A 17,374-nucleotide genomic window follows, 5' to 3' on the forward strand; every position below is an offset into this window, starting at 1 on the left:
TACTGGTGTAGTCTGTGTGCACAAATCAAGTTGTTCATATCAATATATACATATACAGTTGTACACTTGGCTTGTTTATGCATTTTTTTTTGTAATAAAAGTTTGGAATTTTAAATATTCTACCAGATTTTCTTTATTATTGGTCATAAGTCAGCACCCTTAAACTCCCCTCGTCTAGCCCCCCCTTCTTTTTCTCTATATGCTTTTTCAATCTCCAAGTAAATTAGTAAAAACTTGAAGCATGCTAAGAAGAGAAGGGGGTTTTCTGGGCTAGCCTACAGATTTGTTTGTATACCAGAGTCTAAATCCTCCTGTAGGTAGCCAACAGTAATGACTTCCTGTGTCCCTCAATGGACTAGAAAATGTACAAGTGGTTAGACAGTGTTTTTATAGCGAAATAGACAAATGTACAAGTGGTTAGACAGTGTTTTTATAGCGCAGACAAGCTCAGGTTTTAGAAAAGATTTAAGTTATTGTATTGAGCAGCACACCTGTTTAAGGAGGTTGTAGTTCAGCAGGAAGTGCAGAGACGGAAGACGAGTGACTGATCTGGTCAGCAAGCAAGGCATACACTCCCAGGGCAGCTTTTGGAGGTGCTATTGTTGGTTGACAAAAAAAAAAAAAAAAATGAATGTTAAGATTATAAAGACTCAGTCCCCAAAGTTATACAATAAGTAGAAGTTAAAGGCGAACTGTCATGGCCAAAAGTTTCTAAGATAATAACAATGATGATGAATTTCAAAACAAATTCCTTGGATTCCAGGTCCAATAAGTACAGAGGCTCTCCATTTTTAATCACAGATGGCATGAAGATGTGCACAAACCTGAAACTGCCAGAACTTCGATGTGTAATGTAGGGGTGCCAAATCTAGTGTGTATTAACTTCCACTTTGTAATGTGCAATGAATAAGGTAGAATGGGTTGATGCTGGATAAATGGATTTTTGTAAAATCTTACCGTAAAATCCTTTTCTCTTAAGCTCATTGACAGACGCAGTCCTCTTGATTAATATCAAATTGGGTTATACTGCCCTCTACAGGAGTAGGACACTAGGCAGAAGGAAAACATTCTGGCCACACCTTAGGGGCAGTCCCAGAGGGTATATCCTCTCTCTCTCTGCTACAGGATGTTAGTCAGGTCACAAAGCAGTGTCAGAGAATTTAACCCAACCCAACTCAAAAGTAGAGGGGCGGGTACTGTGTCTGTCAATGAGCTTAAGAGAAAAGGATTTTACGGTAAGATTTTACAAAAATCAATTTTTCTCTGTCGCTCGTTGACAGACGCAGTCCTCTTGATTAATATCAAATCGGGACGTCCCAAAGCAGTGCCACAAATGAGGGGTGGGATAACAGAAATCAAAATTTACATACAGAAGGCCCAACCGATGCCGACTAGAAGTCTTAAAGGCTCATCAAACCAAAGGATGAGACTCAACTGAAAACCCAACAGAAAAAACCTTCGAGGTAGACCAACGGTCTCCTCAAATTGCGGCCTGCAAAACCTTGCGGCCAAAAGAGGCATCCGCCGACACATCAACTTTATAAAATTTTGTAAAGGTATGAACCGACGACCAGGTAGCCGCCTTGCAAACCTGGACCACTGACGCCTGATGGCGGAAGGCCCAGGAAGCACTAAGCGCCAGAGTGGAGTGCGCCTTAACAGGGAACGGAGGATTCCGACCCTTAATAGAATAAGCCTGTACCACCGTCTGTCTGATCCATCTGGAGATAGTCGCGGCAGATGCAGGCAACCCCTTTTTGGGGCCATCCGTGATCACAAAAAGTGAATCCGTTTTACAAAACGAGTCCGTAGTTTTCAAGTATACCCTGATTGCCCGAACCACATCCAAGGAATGTAACGCAAACTCCCGAGGATGACTGGGCTTAGGACACAAGGAAGGTAGCACAATATCTTCATTCAGATGAAACTCTGAAACCACCTTAGGAAGGAAGGATGGATTCGGACGAAGAACCACCTTATCCCTATGAACCACCAGATATGGGGAACGACAGGATAATGCGGCCAGTTCTGACACCCTGCGTGCAGAAGTAATGGCCACCAAGAAGGCCACCTTCTGGGATAACGTAAGCAAGGGAATCTCCCTGATATTTTCAAAGGGAGGTTTCTGAAGAACCGACAACACCAAATTAAGATCCCAGGGCGGTAAGGGCGCACGCACTGGCGGAGCCAGGTGCCGCACCCCCTGGATGAAATTCCGCACCAAGGAATGGGTAGCCAAAGATTTCTGAAAGAAAATTGCTAACGCTGAAACCTGACCCTTGACAGTACTCAAGGCCAGCTTCTGCTCAACCCCGTTGCAGAAAAGCCAAGATTCGGGTCACCGAATAGGCACGTGGAGGAAATCCAAGGGATTCACACCACGCAATATAAAACTTCCATGTGCGATGATAGACTTTTCTGGAAGTCGCGTTCCTTGCTTTAATTAAAGTAGGAATAACTGAAGTTGACAATCCCTTGTCCTTCAGCACCTGAGTCTCAATAGCCAGGCCGTTAAAGCCAGCGATTGTAAAGCAGGATGGAAGATCGGTCCCTGAGACCGCAGATCCTCCCTGAGAGGAAGTCTCCAAGGAGCGTCTGCGACCAGCCTGACCAAGTCGGCGTACCCGGGTCGACGAGGCCATTCCGGAGCTACCAGGATAACTGGAATTCCCTCCACCTCTATCCTGCGAAGAAGTTTCGGCAGCAACTTGAGAGGAGGGAAGACATACAGTAGCTGATACTGTCCCCACGGGGCGATCAGCGCGTCTGCTGCGTCCGCTCGAGGATCTCGGGAGTCGGCTACTGTGACGAGACCCTTGCTCGCTCTGTCCGCTCTCCCGACACTCCTCTGTGTCTAGTAAGTCAGCTTGCAGATCACAACATCTGATGGTTGGGTCAACGAAGGATCCGGGATCCGAACTACAGCTATGTGCCGTCCGGAATCCATTAGAACAAACACCAAGCAAGCTGTATGTAAGTTCAAACAGGAAGACAATTTATTGGAAGAACACAGCACACTTTTATACAGAATTTGGAACATCCTGCCCCCAACAACCGCTTTCCTATTGGTCAATTGTAAAGTACCTGCAGTTCCCATTCTGGTCCTCTCCAGACATGCAAATGAGGGCTCGAAAATGTCAGTAGTGATTGGTCAGATAGCTTGACCAGGAAATGCAAATGAGGACTTGAAAATGAGTCAACAGGGATTGGTCAGATAGCTTTGACCAATGCAAGGAGACAGAAGCCCCAGGGGGCAATCAATGTACATAATAGTCAGACACAGAACAATGGTTCCCTAACGAGCCCTCAATACACATTACTCTGTGTCAATACCTCCCTTAGCAGACAACAGGTGCGGTCATTAGCACACCTGACAATAGTTGAATGGAGAGCCACCTTAGACAGTCCGGCTCCTCAGAACTTCCTGGGATGACCATATAAGGAGTGGACTTCCTGCTCAGAAACCTCATGGCAAAGGGAACAATGGACCTTGCTGACAAAAATGAAGCAATTCAACCCCTCACCCATCTGTCCTTAAATTCCAGTGATGTTGAACACCATCACAGCTACAAACCTCCGCACCTTCCTGTTGAGCCGAGCTGCCAACAGATCCACCTCCGGGGTGCCCCAATGAAGGCACAGCTGGTGAAATACCTCTGGATGAAGAGGCCATTCCCCTTGATCCAGAATCTGACGGCTGAGATAATCTGCCTGACGATTTTCCACCCCCGGAGTGAATACCGCGGAGAGAGCCGGAACAAACCGTTCCGCCCAACGAAGAATGCTGGCCACTTCGATGGCCGCCAGGACACTCTAGGTGCCCCCTTGGTGATTGACATAAGCCACGGCCGTGGCATTGTCCGACTGGATCCGAATCGGGCTGCCCTGGAGCTGCTCGGTCCAGTAAATCAGACAAAGTCTGATCGCTCTTAGTTCCAATACATTTATCAGTAACCTGGATTCTATCGGAAGAAATGACTTCCCCTGGCTGAGCATCAGAGACCGAAGCCACCAGACCAGAGACTCCCTGGTTCGCTCACTCAACCGGATTAGATTGTCCAGAGAATCGGGATTCCGATTCAATTAGAAAGGAATCTCCTTTTGGAGAATTCGGGTATGAGACTGGGCATACGGTACTGCCTCTAAGGAGGCCACCATCAGACCCAGGATCCTCATGCAAGTCTGAAGGGAAGGCCAGTTGACAGACAGCAACATCCGAATCGTTCACTGAATCTTCCGGAGCTTCTCCGTAAGGAGACACACCCTTGCCAAGGATGTCTCCAAAGTTAGGCCCAGATAGTTCAATCTCCTGGTGGGAACTAGGAATGATCTTTGGGAAAAGTGAAGAAAACGCTGATGTCCTGCGAAGATGGGGATCTGAAATTAGGCATCCTTGCTGTCTCTGGACGCCAGGAAATCCCCCTGATGCAGGGAGGCCACCCCTGTTCAGATGGACTCCATCTTGAATTCTTGTACCCCCGGACAAAATGATGGAGTGCTCTTAAGTCCAGAATTGGACGCACCTTGCCCTCCTTTCTGGGTATTGTGAATAGGTTCGAATAGAACCCCTGAAAACGTTCTGCTCAAGGAACGGGAACTACCACTCCTTGTTGCATCAAGTCCATTACTGCCCCCCGCAAAGCTTTTAAGTGATCCGGGGATAGTCGAATGTTGGAAGGGAAGAATCGCACCGATAGAAGTGATCGAAACTCGATCTTGTATCCCGACCGTATGACCTCGCGAACCCCTTTGTCCGGGATTCTGGAAAGCCATGGATCCGGAAACCGGTGAAGACGTCCCCCCACCCCAGAGATTGGTGGGGGCGCACCTTCAGGCTGTATTGGTCTTATCTTCAGGTTTGGCTGAGCCGGACTTTTGTTTACCCGACCAGCGCCCTTTGAAACCCCCTGAAGGGGCTTTGGAGGGCTTCCCCTTATCGCCCGCCCGAGCGGAAAAAACTTTTTATGAGCGGAAAAGGAAGGTCCTCGCCTGTTACGAGGTCCTTTACCCTTAGCAGTCTGTGGTAAAAAAGTGCTCTTGCCCCCAGTGAGATCCTTTATAATCTCATCCAAGGTGGCCCCAAACAGGCGATCCCCTTGAAAAGGGAGATTAGCCAAAGCTTTTTTGGAACCTTGATCCGCCGACCAGCACTTTAACCACAACACGCGTCTGAGGACCACTGCTGAAACCGATGCACGCCCTAACAAGGGAGTGGCGTCACAGATGAACTGTAGTCCTTGTATAATCTGCTCCATCAAATCGGATACTGCCGGGGGGGATACTTCTCCCCTTTAGGTCACGGCGTAACAATTTGGTCCATTCTGTCAATGTTTGTGAAACTAAACCAATGGCAACCACTGGCCTAACGGTTGACCCTATCAGGGAAGAAATGGAGCGGGATTCCGCTTCCATTTTACGATCCACCGGATCCCTAAAGGACGGAGCGTCCTCCAACGGGATAACAGTGGCTTTATTTCGTCTGGAAATCGGTGAGTCCACCACTGGTGGTACCGTCCATTTTTTAAGGAGGGATTCCTCAAACGGATAGCGCCTAGCAATGCGTTTGGAAATAGCAGGGGTTCGTTTCGGACGACCCCATTCTTCTTTAGATTACCAAAACATTTGGGCAAGGGAAAAACCTTCGCCATTTTGGTAGGCTTGCTGGTACCAAAAGGAATTTCAGTGTCAGCTACCTCTGCCGGTGTAACCTCAAGACTTAAGGTTTCCCGGACAGACACAACTAGTGCGTCCACCAACGCTTAGTCTTGTGCTATGGCGGAGGCAGAAACGTCCTCCTCACTGTCTGAGGAGACCGTACCCGAGACAGCAGCCCCAGAAGAGGGACCTGCAGCTGCAGTGACAAGCTCAGAATCCGTATCTGAAGTGTCAGATGAAATAGGGGTAGGCGGGGGTCGCTTTCTTGCCCCCCGTCCCTGACAGGCCACCTCCACCCGGGATACCAAAGACTCCAAAACTGCTGATAATGCATCAATCATAAGTGGGGCACTGGAGGGTCCTGCGGCCACCTCGAGGGGATCAGGTGGGGATACATGTGTGGCAGGGTCCATGATTAATCCAAGACACTTGCCAGCAAACAAAAAAAATTGCAAAGAAAAAAAATGTTTTCTTCTTTTTTTTGTAATCCCCCAGCGCAACAGCGCCCCTCAGTGTTAACTGCTTCGGACCCCCACAGAGAGAGAGAGAGACCCCAAGGGCTCACCACCTGATGCACAGAAGCTTCTACCAAACTGCTCTCAGCGCTGTCCTTTACAGACAGGAAGTCTTTTGGATCGTTTTCCCGGGTAAAGGAGGCGGCTCCGCCCCTTTACACGCCTTCCGGCGCTTCCCCTGCTACTCCTCGAGGTAGCTGGTCATCTCCAAAATGGCCGCCCCCATGCCGGAGACACGAGGCTACACCAAGATGGTGGCCCCGCGCGACCTGCGGGAGGATGGCGGCGGCCCCTGTGGAAAGATGGCAGCGGCCTGCTACACCGTGCGGCCTGTGGAAGGCAGGCATCAGCCTGTGCGGCCTGCGGGAGGTGTGCGGCCTGCGGGAGGTGTGCGGCGGCGGATGGCGGTAGTCCAGGCAACTGCAACCTTATGTATAAGGTAGGATCATATCACCCTCTTACGTGGCCATCCTAAACAGTAATGCCAGCCCCCGACTTCAGTCATGGTCCCTTTACAGTGCCCACTCATACAGTGACTTCCGATAGTCAGCTCCCAAACCAAGCCACCTGGTTCTTATTCACCAAATCACACTCAAGAGGGAGATCTGTGACACAAGCTATAGGATAGAGGAGGGACCTAGGATCAAAAGGGTCCGACCATCCACAGGGGGGCCCGTGTCTATTCCCAAAACCCGACAGGGGAGAGGGGGAACATACTACTTACCATAACGGAACCGGCGGGCACCCCCTCCTAACAGAACCCCTCTCCACCGAAGTGGGGGGGGCTGTTGACCAATACGGACGCCGCGACTCAGTTTCCAACTGGTCGTCGGGGTCCCGACGAGACGTTTAACTCGTAGGGCCAGTCCCCGTCCAGTGGGACTATGTCGCGCCCGACCCAGCGAGGAGCTAGGGCCTGCGCGCGCTCGTAGGTTGACCACTGGATCTCAACATCTAGCCCGTCGCCCAGCTCCAGCATAATTGCTTGAAGATCTCACAGGAACAACTGGAGAAAAAAGCTGCCTAAAAAAAATTTTTCTAGAAAAATCTTGCCAGGACCAAAGATCCCAGCAAGGAACTTAGGTCCTTACTCCTGACTAGACAGAAAAAAACTAACATCCTGTAACAGAGAGAGAGAGAGGATATACCCTCTGGGACTGCCCCTAAGGTGTGGCCAGAACGTTTTCCTTCTGCCTAGTGTCCTACTCCTGTAGAGGGCAGTATAACCCAATTTGATATTAATCAAGAGGACTGCGTCTGTCAATGAGCGACAGAGAAAGGCTGTTTGCATAGATGGAGAAGTTTCCAAAGACACCAACTAGATTCCAAATAGTTTTAGACCAGCAGAGCACCACACCAAAAATAAGAGTCCAAAATGATTTCCTGTGTTTGGAAAAAAACAAACATATAAAAAAAAAAAAAAAAAAAAAAAAAAACACGTACTTTGCACAGATGAAAGCCAATGCATTTCAGCATGCCCTATATTCAGGCCTCTGTACACTGCAGTGGGTTGATAAGAGCGGAAACATTACAGAGCAATGCAATTCTTAAGAGAAGTTCACCTTTTAGAGCATGTTACACCCATATTTAGGGTGTACGTGTTATGTTCCATCACCTTAACCCCCCCCCCCATTCAGATGACAGCAGGCACATTCATTTACAGGAATATGTGAAAGAAAAACTACAAGTACCATCTTCCACTGTGAGACGACTTGTAGATCTGAACAGAACATGAGGGTGCTGAAATCTGCCATTGCAGTCCACCATGGCCTCCAGCTTTCTTACAGAAAGGCCATACAGAGGTACGGGCAAGAAAACAGGAGTCTGACATTGCACCCGCGAGCCACTGATTGTGGTAGCAATTCTCTGCAGGCTCCAGCGGAAAAAGAAAAAACTGATTTTTGACTTACCGTAAAATCCATTTCTCGAATGTTCATCGACAGACAGCTCCTGATATCCTTAACTATTAGGTTATACTGCTCCCTAGGACACTAGGCAGAAAAAATAAAAAAAGTCCGGCTAAGTCTATGGGCAGTCCCAGGGGGCATACTCCCTCTCAGCTATAGGTACTCAGTTTTGTTACAAGCAGTGTCAAGAGAACAAACCACTCCACAGAGGGGTGGGTGCTCTGTCCGTCAATGAACATCAGAGAAATGGATTTTACGGTAAGTAAAAAATCCCATTTTCGCTTCCGTTCACTGACGGACATAGCTCCTGATATTCCTAACCATTGGGACGTCCCAAAGCAGTGTTACATGAGGGGTAGGAACAGCAAAAAATTCCCAAGGCTAAAAACAGTAGCCAAGTCCTCTAAACAGCAGCCTGCAAAAGCAGCCTGCAAAACCTTGTAGCCAAAAGAGGCATCCGCAGATTCCGACACAGCCACTTTATAGAACTTTGTGAAAGTGTGCACTGGCGACCAGGTGGCCATCTTGCAAACCTGCGTCACGGACGCCTGATGACGGAAGGCCCAGGAGGCACTGAGCACCCAAATAGATTACGCCTTGATAGGGAAAGAAGGAACCTGACCCCTGATGGAACAGGCCTGAATCACCGTCTGTCTGATCCATCTGGGAATGGTTGCAGAGGAAGCAGACAACCCAGTCCGAGACCCATCCATAAGCACAAATACTAAGTCAGACTTCCTTAAAGATTCCATAGCTGCCACGTACACCCTAATCGCCCAAACCACATCCAAGGCATGCAAGGCAATTTCATTAGGGTGTTTTGGCTTAGGACACAGGGAAGGCAACACAATGTCTTCATTCAAATGAAAATCCGAGAAAACCTTCGGAAGGAATGACGGACTGGGGCGAAGAACCACCTTATCTCTGAACCACCAACTAAGGTAAACGACCAGTCAACACAATGTCTTCATTCCCACCTTCTGAGAAAGCGTAAACAAGGGAATCTCCCAAAGCTTCTCAAAAGGTAAACTTCTGGAGGACTGAAAGCACAAAATTAAAGTTCAAAGGCAGCAAGACCGCACTGGAGGAACCAAATGGTGAGTACCCTGAAGAAAAAGTACGCACCAGGGACTGTGTGGCCTAGGGTAGTTGAAAAAAGACCTCCAAGTCCGACACCTGGCCTTTGATGGTACTCAAGGCCAATTTCTGTTCAGCCCCCCCGTGAAGGAAAGTCAAGATCTGAGCCACCGAGAAGGAGCGAGGATGAACCCCAAGGGACTCACACCACATGATGTACGTCTTCCACAGAATGGTAGATCCTCCAAAAAGTAGATTTACTAGCTTTTAACAGCGTTGGAATCACTGATTCAGACCAACCCTTATTCTTCAGTACATGGCTTTCAACAGCCAAGCTGTCAAAGCCAGTGACTGTAAAGCAAGATGGAAGATTAGCCCTTGGGACAACAGATCCTCCCTGAGAGGAAACTTCCAAGGAACGACAGTGACCAGCTGCACTAGATCGGCGTACCAAGCCCGGCCAGGCCGGGGCCACTAAGATGACTGTAATCCCTTCTGCCTCGATCCTGCATAGAAGTCTTGGCAGAAACTTGGAGGGAAGGCGTAAATCAGACAATTCTGACCCCACGGGACCACCAACGCATCTGTGGCGTCCGCCAGAGGATTCCGGGACCATGCTACGAACCTCTTCACATTTCTGTTGAGCCGAGACGCCAACAGATCCACTTCGGGGATGCCCCACCGGAGACACACCTCCAGGTGAATAGACCATTCCCCATGGTCCAACGCCTGCCGAATGAGGTAAGTTGCCTGCCAGTTTTCCACTCCGGTAAAGTGTACGGCGGAAAGCGCTGGAACGAACGTTATGCCCACCTGAGAATGCCGGCTACCTTCAGAGCCACCAAGGACACTTCTTGTGCCCCCTTGGTAATTGACATAAGCCACGGCTGTGGCATTGTCTGATTGAATGCGCAGTGGACATCCTTGGAGATGACCCGTCTAATGTTCCAAGCACAACCTGATCGCTTGGAGCTCTAGGATATTGATCAAGTCTGGACTCTTCCAGGGTTCTGACCCCCCTGAGCAGAATTTCTGTTGAGAAAAGCTGGCATCCCTGGTGACCACCGTCTAAAACAAGGGAAGGAAGGATTTGCCCTTCTGGAGCGCCGGAGGATGAAGCCACCAGATCAGGGACCCTTTTGCACCCCGGCTCAGCTGGATTTGGTTGTCCAGAGGCTGCAGAGTCTTGTCCTATCAGAATCTCCCTTGCAGGGACCTCATATTGAACCATGCAAATGGGACCTCCTCGACAGTAGACACCATCAGGCCCAGCACTCGCATGCAAGTCCAGAGAAATTACCATCTGCTGGACAGCAGGAAGAGAAATTCAGCCTGCAATTTCTGAAGTTTTTCCAGAGGAAGGAGTACTCTGCCAAAAAGGAAAGAACCTTTCCGGAGGGTAAGATAGAAAACTCAATCTTTTAGCCAGATCTTATGACTTAGTGAACATACTGGTCCTGTACTGGGGAAGTCCACGGGTCCGGGAACCAGTGAAGACGCCCCCCACCGCAGATACGGGTAAGGGCACATCTTCAAGCTAAAGGGGCCTTGTCCTTTGGTCTGGAGAAGTCCGCTCTTGACTTGCCAGACCAAGTTCGTTTGGATCCTCCAGAGATGGCCCTGAAGGGCTTCGATCCCTTGTCAGTCGATCCGAAGGCACAAAAAAAAAAAAAAAAAAGGGACACAAACTTCCTATGAGCCGAGGAGGGCCCACGTCTACGACAAGGTACTTGTCCTTAGTAGCCCGTGGAAGGAGGATTCTCTTCCCCCCGTGCGACATTTAATGGGGTCATCCAGGGTAGTACAAAACAGGCAATCTCCTAAAACAAGAAGGCCTTTTTAGAAGTCTGGTCCGCAGACCGGCATTTGAGCTACCCCGAAGGAACAATGTCGAAACAGAGCTGAGCCACATGGACAGAAGCATCACAGATATACTGCAGTGCCTGGACAAGCTGGTCTGCCAGCTCAGCATGGGGGGCGGGGTCACAGCGCAACAGCTTTGCCCATTCGGTCAGAGTCTGCTACACTAGGGCAATGTTGAATATCTGTCTCAGTGCTGTACCAGCCAGGGCATACACATTGCGAGCCAAAGCTTCCGCCTTCCTGTCAACCGGGTCCTTAAAGGCCAGGGACTCTGCAACTGCAATCATAATTGCCTTGTTTAATCTGGAAATCAGAGGGTCCACCACCGGTGGAACAGTCCACTTCTTGAGGGACTCCGTATAGGGATATAGCAAAATGCTTAGGGACCCCAAGGGGACGCTTTGGTCGCCCCCAGTCTGTAGTGACCATTCTGCCAAAATCGACGCCTCAGGTGCAGCTGCATCCTCCATCGCTAAGGTCTCACTTACAGATACAATCAGTGCACCCCCCAGCTCCTTTTCGTGCACGTTTGAAAAGAAGGAATCCTCCTCACTATCTGAGGAGGGGGAACCCGGGGGTTAAACCGTTCCATGGAGGGGCCCACTTCCACCCCAAAACCCTCCAGGGGGAGAGGTGGGACAGCTACTCTCCATACCAGGAACTAGGTGGGTACCGCTCCAGACAGAACCCCTCGCCATCTAAATGCGGGGCTATCAGACAGAACCAGACAGAAGTCCAAAGGAGGAACAGGGTGATATAAGGAGGGGGGCTTGATCTGAGATGCACCTTGAATACTTGTCTTAAGGGAAAGTTCTTAGAAGGGAAAGAATAGGTGCAAATATTCAGGGGGCAGAAGAAAGGCCAAATTGCAGTGCAAAGTGATTGTCTTCTATTGCAAAGCATGGAAAGAGCTGATGAGGTGGATAAATGTGCAGATTGGCATCTTGTATGGTTACAGAGGCCAAGTATTCCCCTTGACACAGAGGAGGCAATAACTGATCTTAAAAGTAGAAGGCAACATTTTTTTTTTTACATTTTGGATAGTGTGAAGAGGGATTTGAACACCTGTCAGGTTTTTATTTCTGCCTGTACCCCCCGTTAAGAAGATTTACCCGCTCCATTTCTCCTGTTTAACATTATCATCTAGGCAAAAAAAAAAAAAATTAGCTAAATGGACCAGCCCATGTTAAGGTGTTGAGGAAATTTTAGTTTTGTTTTGTATTGCTTTGCTTGTTTGTAAGATAGATGGTTATAAAATAAAATAAAAAAAAAAAAAGTATGGAAAAAAAAAAAGCAAAAGTAAAAGAATCTAAAAATTTTGGGCTCTCCCCAGTAAAAAAATAGAAGAAAAATCTTCCAATGGTGAGACTAGTGTTGGTGACCTGGGGTCCCCAAGAAATTCCTTTATTTTGCAGGGATTTTCTCACTTCTTGTTTAGCTATGGGACAGGAAGTGAAGGAAAATCTCCACAATGGGAAAGGGATAGCGGGAAAAAAAAACAAAAAAAACGTTTTGACAATAGTTCTACTTTAAATTGAATGCAAAGTCTCGTAAAAAAAAAAAAGAAACTGGGTTTGCACAGAGTAGCCCGGATCCTCTTCCAAGGTCCCTCATTGCTGCTCCTAGCCCCTCCCTCCTGTCAAGCGCCCCCATAGCAAGCAGCTTGCTATGGGGAAACCCGAGCTAGAATGCAGCTCCGTGTGTCCATTCAGATATGGAGCTGCAGCTTGGCCCCACCCCTTCTCTCGATTGGCTAACTGACTTGGATTGACAGCCGCGGGAAACAATGTTTCCCTGCCAATCAGGAGAGTGAGTCTCCGGCGACCGAGAAACTTGTGGACATCTGACAGAGGAGGATCTCAAGTATTGGGGGGTGCTAGGGAGGCTTCTACACCCAGGTGGTCTATTATCTTAATGCAAAGAATGCAATAAGATAAAAAAAACCTTCTGACTTTACAGTGGAAGGTATTTGTTTAGGTCTAGAATAGAACAAAAAACGTATAGGTTTTATTTTTTATATGTTTTATTTTGTGCTCGAGCTCACGGCGACGAGGCGTTTCATTTTTTATTCCTATTTTTTTAATTTTAGCACAGGTTTAAAAAAATAAATAAAAATAAAATTCTGATCACTTATTGCGGTCACAAGCAATATAAACATCCCTTGTGACAGCAATAGGCAGTGACAGGTACTCTTTATGGAGGGATCGGGGGTCTAAAAGACCCTAGAGCCCTCCACTGCACGTCAATGTATTCAAAATGCCAAAAACTGCATTTTTTGAATACAGTCAGTATTCAAAAAACAAGTTTTACCAAGGTTGCAACAAGCCAGATGCGCCACTTCTATTGATCAGAAGACAGTGAAGTGTTCATTGAAGATTTAACCAAGAGTGATTTCTCCATAAGGGTGAAGAGGTCGATCATCTTCAGAGGATAGCAAAAAAAAAAAAACTGAGAACTCACAAAGTAGGAATATGGGGATTTGGGGGGGTGTTAAGGGTCACATCCAGGGGGCGTGTCCTCAAAACTTTGCAAAGTTTGCAATCACCTAGGAGGTACCAACCTATAACCAAGGATCTATAAATATTCATTTTCTGAATTGTAGAATTAAGATAAATCATTTTGGAATTCGTATGCGTTTGTACCTTAGACACCATTAGGCCTTGACAGCTTGATTGTAACTTCAGTCTATTTCCTTATGAATGCACAACATAACAGTTATTCAGATTTATACAAAGATAACAAGCATTCACCTTGTCCAGTACGAGAATCAGATGCCCCTCCGTATGTCCAATTTTAGATTTGAGTCTATCAATTGATTTATTAAGCAGCTCCTGGACTTCTTCTGGCCTAGAGGCGCTAAACCCCTGGGCAAAAAACTGGATTTGTTGCGTAGTTAAGAGGTGGCAGCCTTGCAGAATTGCCTACAAGTTTTAAAAGAATGCCAAAAAGTAAAAAAGGTATCTGAAAGCATTTTTCATAAAGACAATTTTTTTGTAGTAAGATTGAATAAATAAAATGCAATACTGCTGCCTTTCTTGCAACTTTTTCACCCATCATGTGAAAGAAAGCAAATATTCAAAGTGATAAACATACTATACCAAGAAAACAAATTGATTGATGAAACGAGAAGAAGGAGTTTGTTTTTTTTGTCTAACAAAACTCAAACTGTTTACAAATCCAAAGTCTGCAGCTTCAGGATGCAGAATGACAACCTCAAATATTGAGATAAGCAGACTGCATGACTCTAGAGCAGTGGTCCTCAACCCTGGCCTACAGGGCCCAGTAACAGGCCAGATTTTAGGTATTACCTTGGGGAGATGCAGACTAGAGTACTGCAATCACTGAGCAGCAAATGATATCACCTGGGATGCATTTCAGTTATCTTGAAAATCTGGCCTGGTAGTGGGCCTTGTAGGCCAGGGTTGAGGACCACTGCGCTAGAGGACTCGCATCACAAGCCCTTTCCCATAGTAAACACCATAACAATGCTTAAATCATTTACCTCCCAAAAAAATTGAAAAAAGATCCTATTCCTTTAAAGCATGTCATGCAGCACAGTGCTTGTGCAGTGCAATTTGGTCACCTGTATCACCTGAAATACCTGGCTGATCCTGCCAATTTTTGCCCTCCCCATGTAAGCTGTGCCCGGACACCGTTGTCAGTGTACGTGCCTCTGTCAGCCACAGCCCTGCAAAGTCCTCCTCCCCTATTTCCCTCCCTGCTTTCTGCTCCCCTCCTGCTGCTGAATAACCTTTTAAGATCTTATATAATCCTCTTTTTTCCCCCTAAGTGCTCCGGGTCACTGTTTTATATAAAAACAAACAAATGCTGGCTTTACCATATTTCAGAGAGCTACTCTGCCATCACATGACTGACCGGTTCTCTCCTCTCCTGACGCTGGGGGAGGGGGGGGGGATATTGGCCCTGCCCACTGCAGCTGTCATGCGGGGAGAGGCAGCAGGTCACGCGACGGCCGATCGGTGCTCTGAAATCGGGTAAAGCCAGCATATTTTGTTTATAAAACAGTGACAGGAGCACCTAGCATTAGGGGGAGAGAAAAAAAAAAAGATTATATAAACATAAACTTACCAGTGTGGGTTAACCACCACTTTAATGTTCACATATGATGGAATTAGAGTGACCCTTGCTAATTCCTTTGTCATCCCATCTAATTGTATCAGTGTATAGAGGATGTCCAAGGTCCTTATTCCATCCCACCTAAATGTATCAGTGTATAGGAGGATGTCCAAGGTCCTTATTCCAACCCACCTTTTACAACTCTCTAGCTATTCCTAGATAGCAGATGTGAAACGGTGTAAAAAACCAATTAACCTACAAAAGTTGGATGAGCAGAGCTGAAATATACACTTGTGTACAGTACTTTTGCCTAGGCAATAGAACAGTTTTTTCAATTGTGTAATTTTTTTCAGGTATCCTACAGTGTTATGCCAAACTATTTTTGCTTTCCTATCCTTTGTTATCAGGTTAAATGGAGAGGATGAACCACAGTAAGGACACAGACTGAAAAGACACCAACAATTACCCTCTCTAACGAAAGCTAAAAAAAAAAAAAAAACAAATTTTGATACTCAAGCTGTCAGCTAAAACTTATTATCTGATTTAACCCCTTAAGGTCAGCATAACATATGCATAGTCGTGGGCTTTTTTTTTTGGAGGGGGGGGGGGTATGATGCACTATCCTTTCTTGGCCGTACTATGGATACAAGAAAAATACACATAAGATAACGCTGCAAATTACAAGAGTAGGTTTTATTTAGGGTTTATTTTTGGTGGTGGATCATGGACGGGGGGGGGGGATGCAGGAGAGTATCTTGCTTCACCAGGTAAGCCTGGCAGGATTGATTAGTGGTTGGCAATGGATATGGTCATATTTAGCTTGGAGTGGGGCTTTAAACTCACAATTTCAATGCGTGTCTTGGCTTTCTCAAAAAGTTACCCAACTGCTAATTCAGGGGGCGCATGTGTAAAGAAACCCTTACACAGTGTTACACAGTAACTTTCAAGGATTCAATCACATTTCTAAACAAAATATTGATTTTTTTGGATTTTTTACTGCTTAATACAGACACATTAAATAAAAGACTTTACTTGGTATTCTGAGAAATTCGTGCTACCAAAGTTTACCTTTAAAAGTCCCTGATCTTTCCTTCTCCAACCACAGGCAGCAAGAGCCTTTAAAAGTGCCTGAGCTTCTTCATCCAGAACAGGAGCTGTACAGGGAGGTAGCAAAAGGACTTTCCAACAATCCAAGACCAATTCAAGTGACTGAATTAAAGCCTGCGTATAACAGAAATTATTCCCAAATTAATATAAATAGAACAGGCAATAGTCTCATGTAACTATGCATAAAAAAAAACAAACATGTATATCACTTGATGCACGCTGAAGTAGTCAGCTAATGCTGTTAGATACATTTTACTAGAAGAACAATGTTTACCGCTTTATAAAAAGGATGTTAAAAAAAGAGAACAAATTAATAAAAATCACGAATACATGGCCCATTGAGGTCTAAAAGCCTTGCAAGACTTGTAAGAGTTTATAAATAAATGTAAGTATATCCTTGTAGTATACAAATGAGAGCCAGGTAGTCTGGGAGAAAGCAGCTATATTATATATATATATATTAAAAAACACAAATTATCCATCGCAGAATCATGTGGGCTTTTTAAATGGTAACTAATAATAATTTTTTTTTTTTTTGTTACTTAGTCATTAGAACCAATTTTGCATACATAGACATGGAAAACCAAGGGCCATGTAAAGCCCATAACATACTATACACAGAGTGGTATCAATTGTGGTATAACAGCTATCCGTGCAGAAAATGCCAGCATGTTTGCAGTGTATACATCTCGCTTCTTCAGGGCTTTTTGTTGTCCGCATGTAATCCACAATTGCCTAATATATACATAAGGAGAGAGGACCAATCAGATAGTGAAATGTCTGACCACTCATCTGCCTCATCAGCTCCATCTTTTCAGGGGACGCCCCACCCTAGGGGTGGTAGGAATGGTCGTCGCAAAAGAAGTGGTCGAGGCAGAAGCAGTGGTGGTGAATCACACAGCAAGTACAACCGGACACCAGCTCCGATGTAAAGGATCCCCCATCAGGGGATGGTACCCTGGATAGAACTTACAAAAAGCAGGGTAGAGGTAAAAGTGATGGGTCAGTCAGGAAAAAGGATTCATATGCAAATAGAACTCCCCCTCTCTCACAACAGACACGTATGGATAACCATTTATTTTTTTTTTTTTTTTATTATACATTTTCAAAATACAAAACAGATAATCCAAAAAGTTGTTTAAAAATAATAAATGACACTACATTATTACCCCC

At 46.3% G+C, this 17,374-nt stretch overlaps 1 protein-coding gene across 1 annotated transcript in view; it reads right to left on the minus strand.

Annotated features, from left to right (window-relative positions):
- The window catches only part of ESPL1 (extra spindle pole bodies like 1, separase), a 270,074-nt gene that overhangs the window by 36,524 nt on the left and 216,176 nt on the right, over nucleotides 1-17,374 (minus strand). The window contains exons 25-27 of the mRNA XM_082244709.1: nucleotides 16,163-16,315; nucleotides 13,768-13,938; nucleotides 492-596 (exon numbers count right to left, since the gene is read on the minus strand). Coding sequence (XP_082100835.1) covers nucleotides 492-596; nucleotides 13,768-13,938; nucleotides 16,163-16,315 — 429 coding nt within the window. The remainder of the gene's footprint in view (nucleotides 1-491; nucleotides 597-13,767; nucleotides 13,939-16,162; nucleotides 16,316-17,374) is intronic.

Source organism: Pelophylax lessonae (assembly GCF_965119305.1).
Source record: "Pelophylax lessonae genome assembly, chromosome: 2".
Classification (NCBI taxonomy): domain Eukaryota; kingdom Metazoa; phylum Chordata; class Amphibia; order Anura; family Ranidae; genus Pelophylax; species Pelophylax lessonae.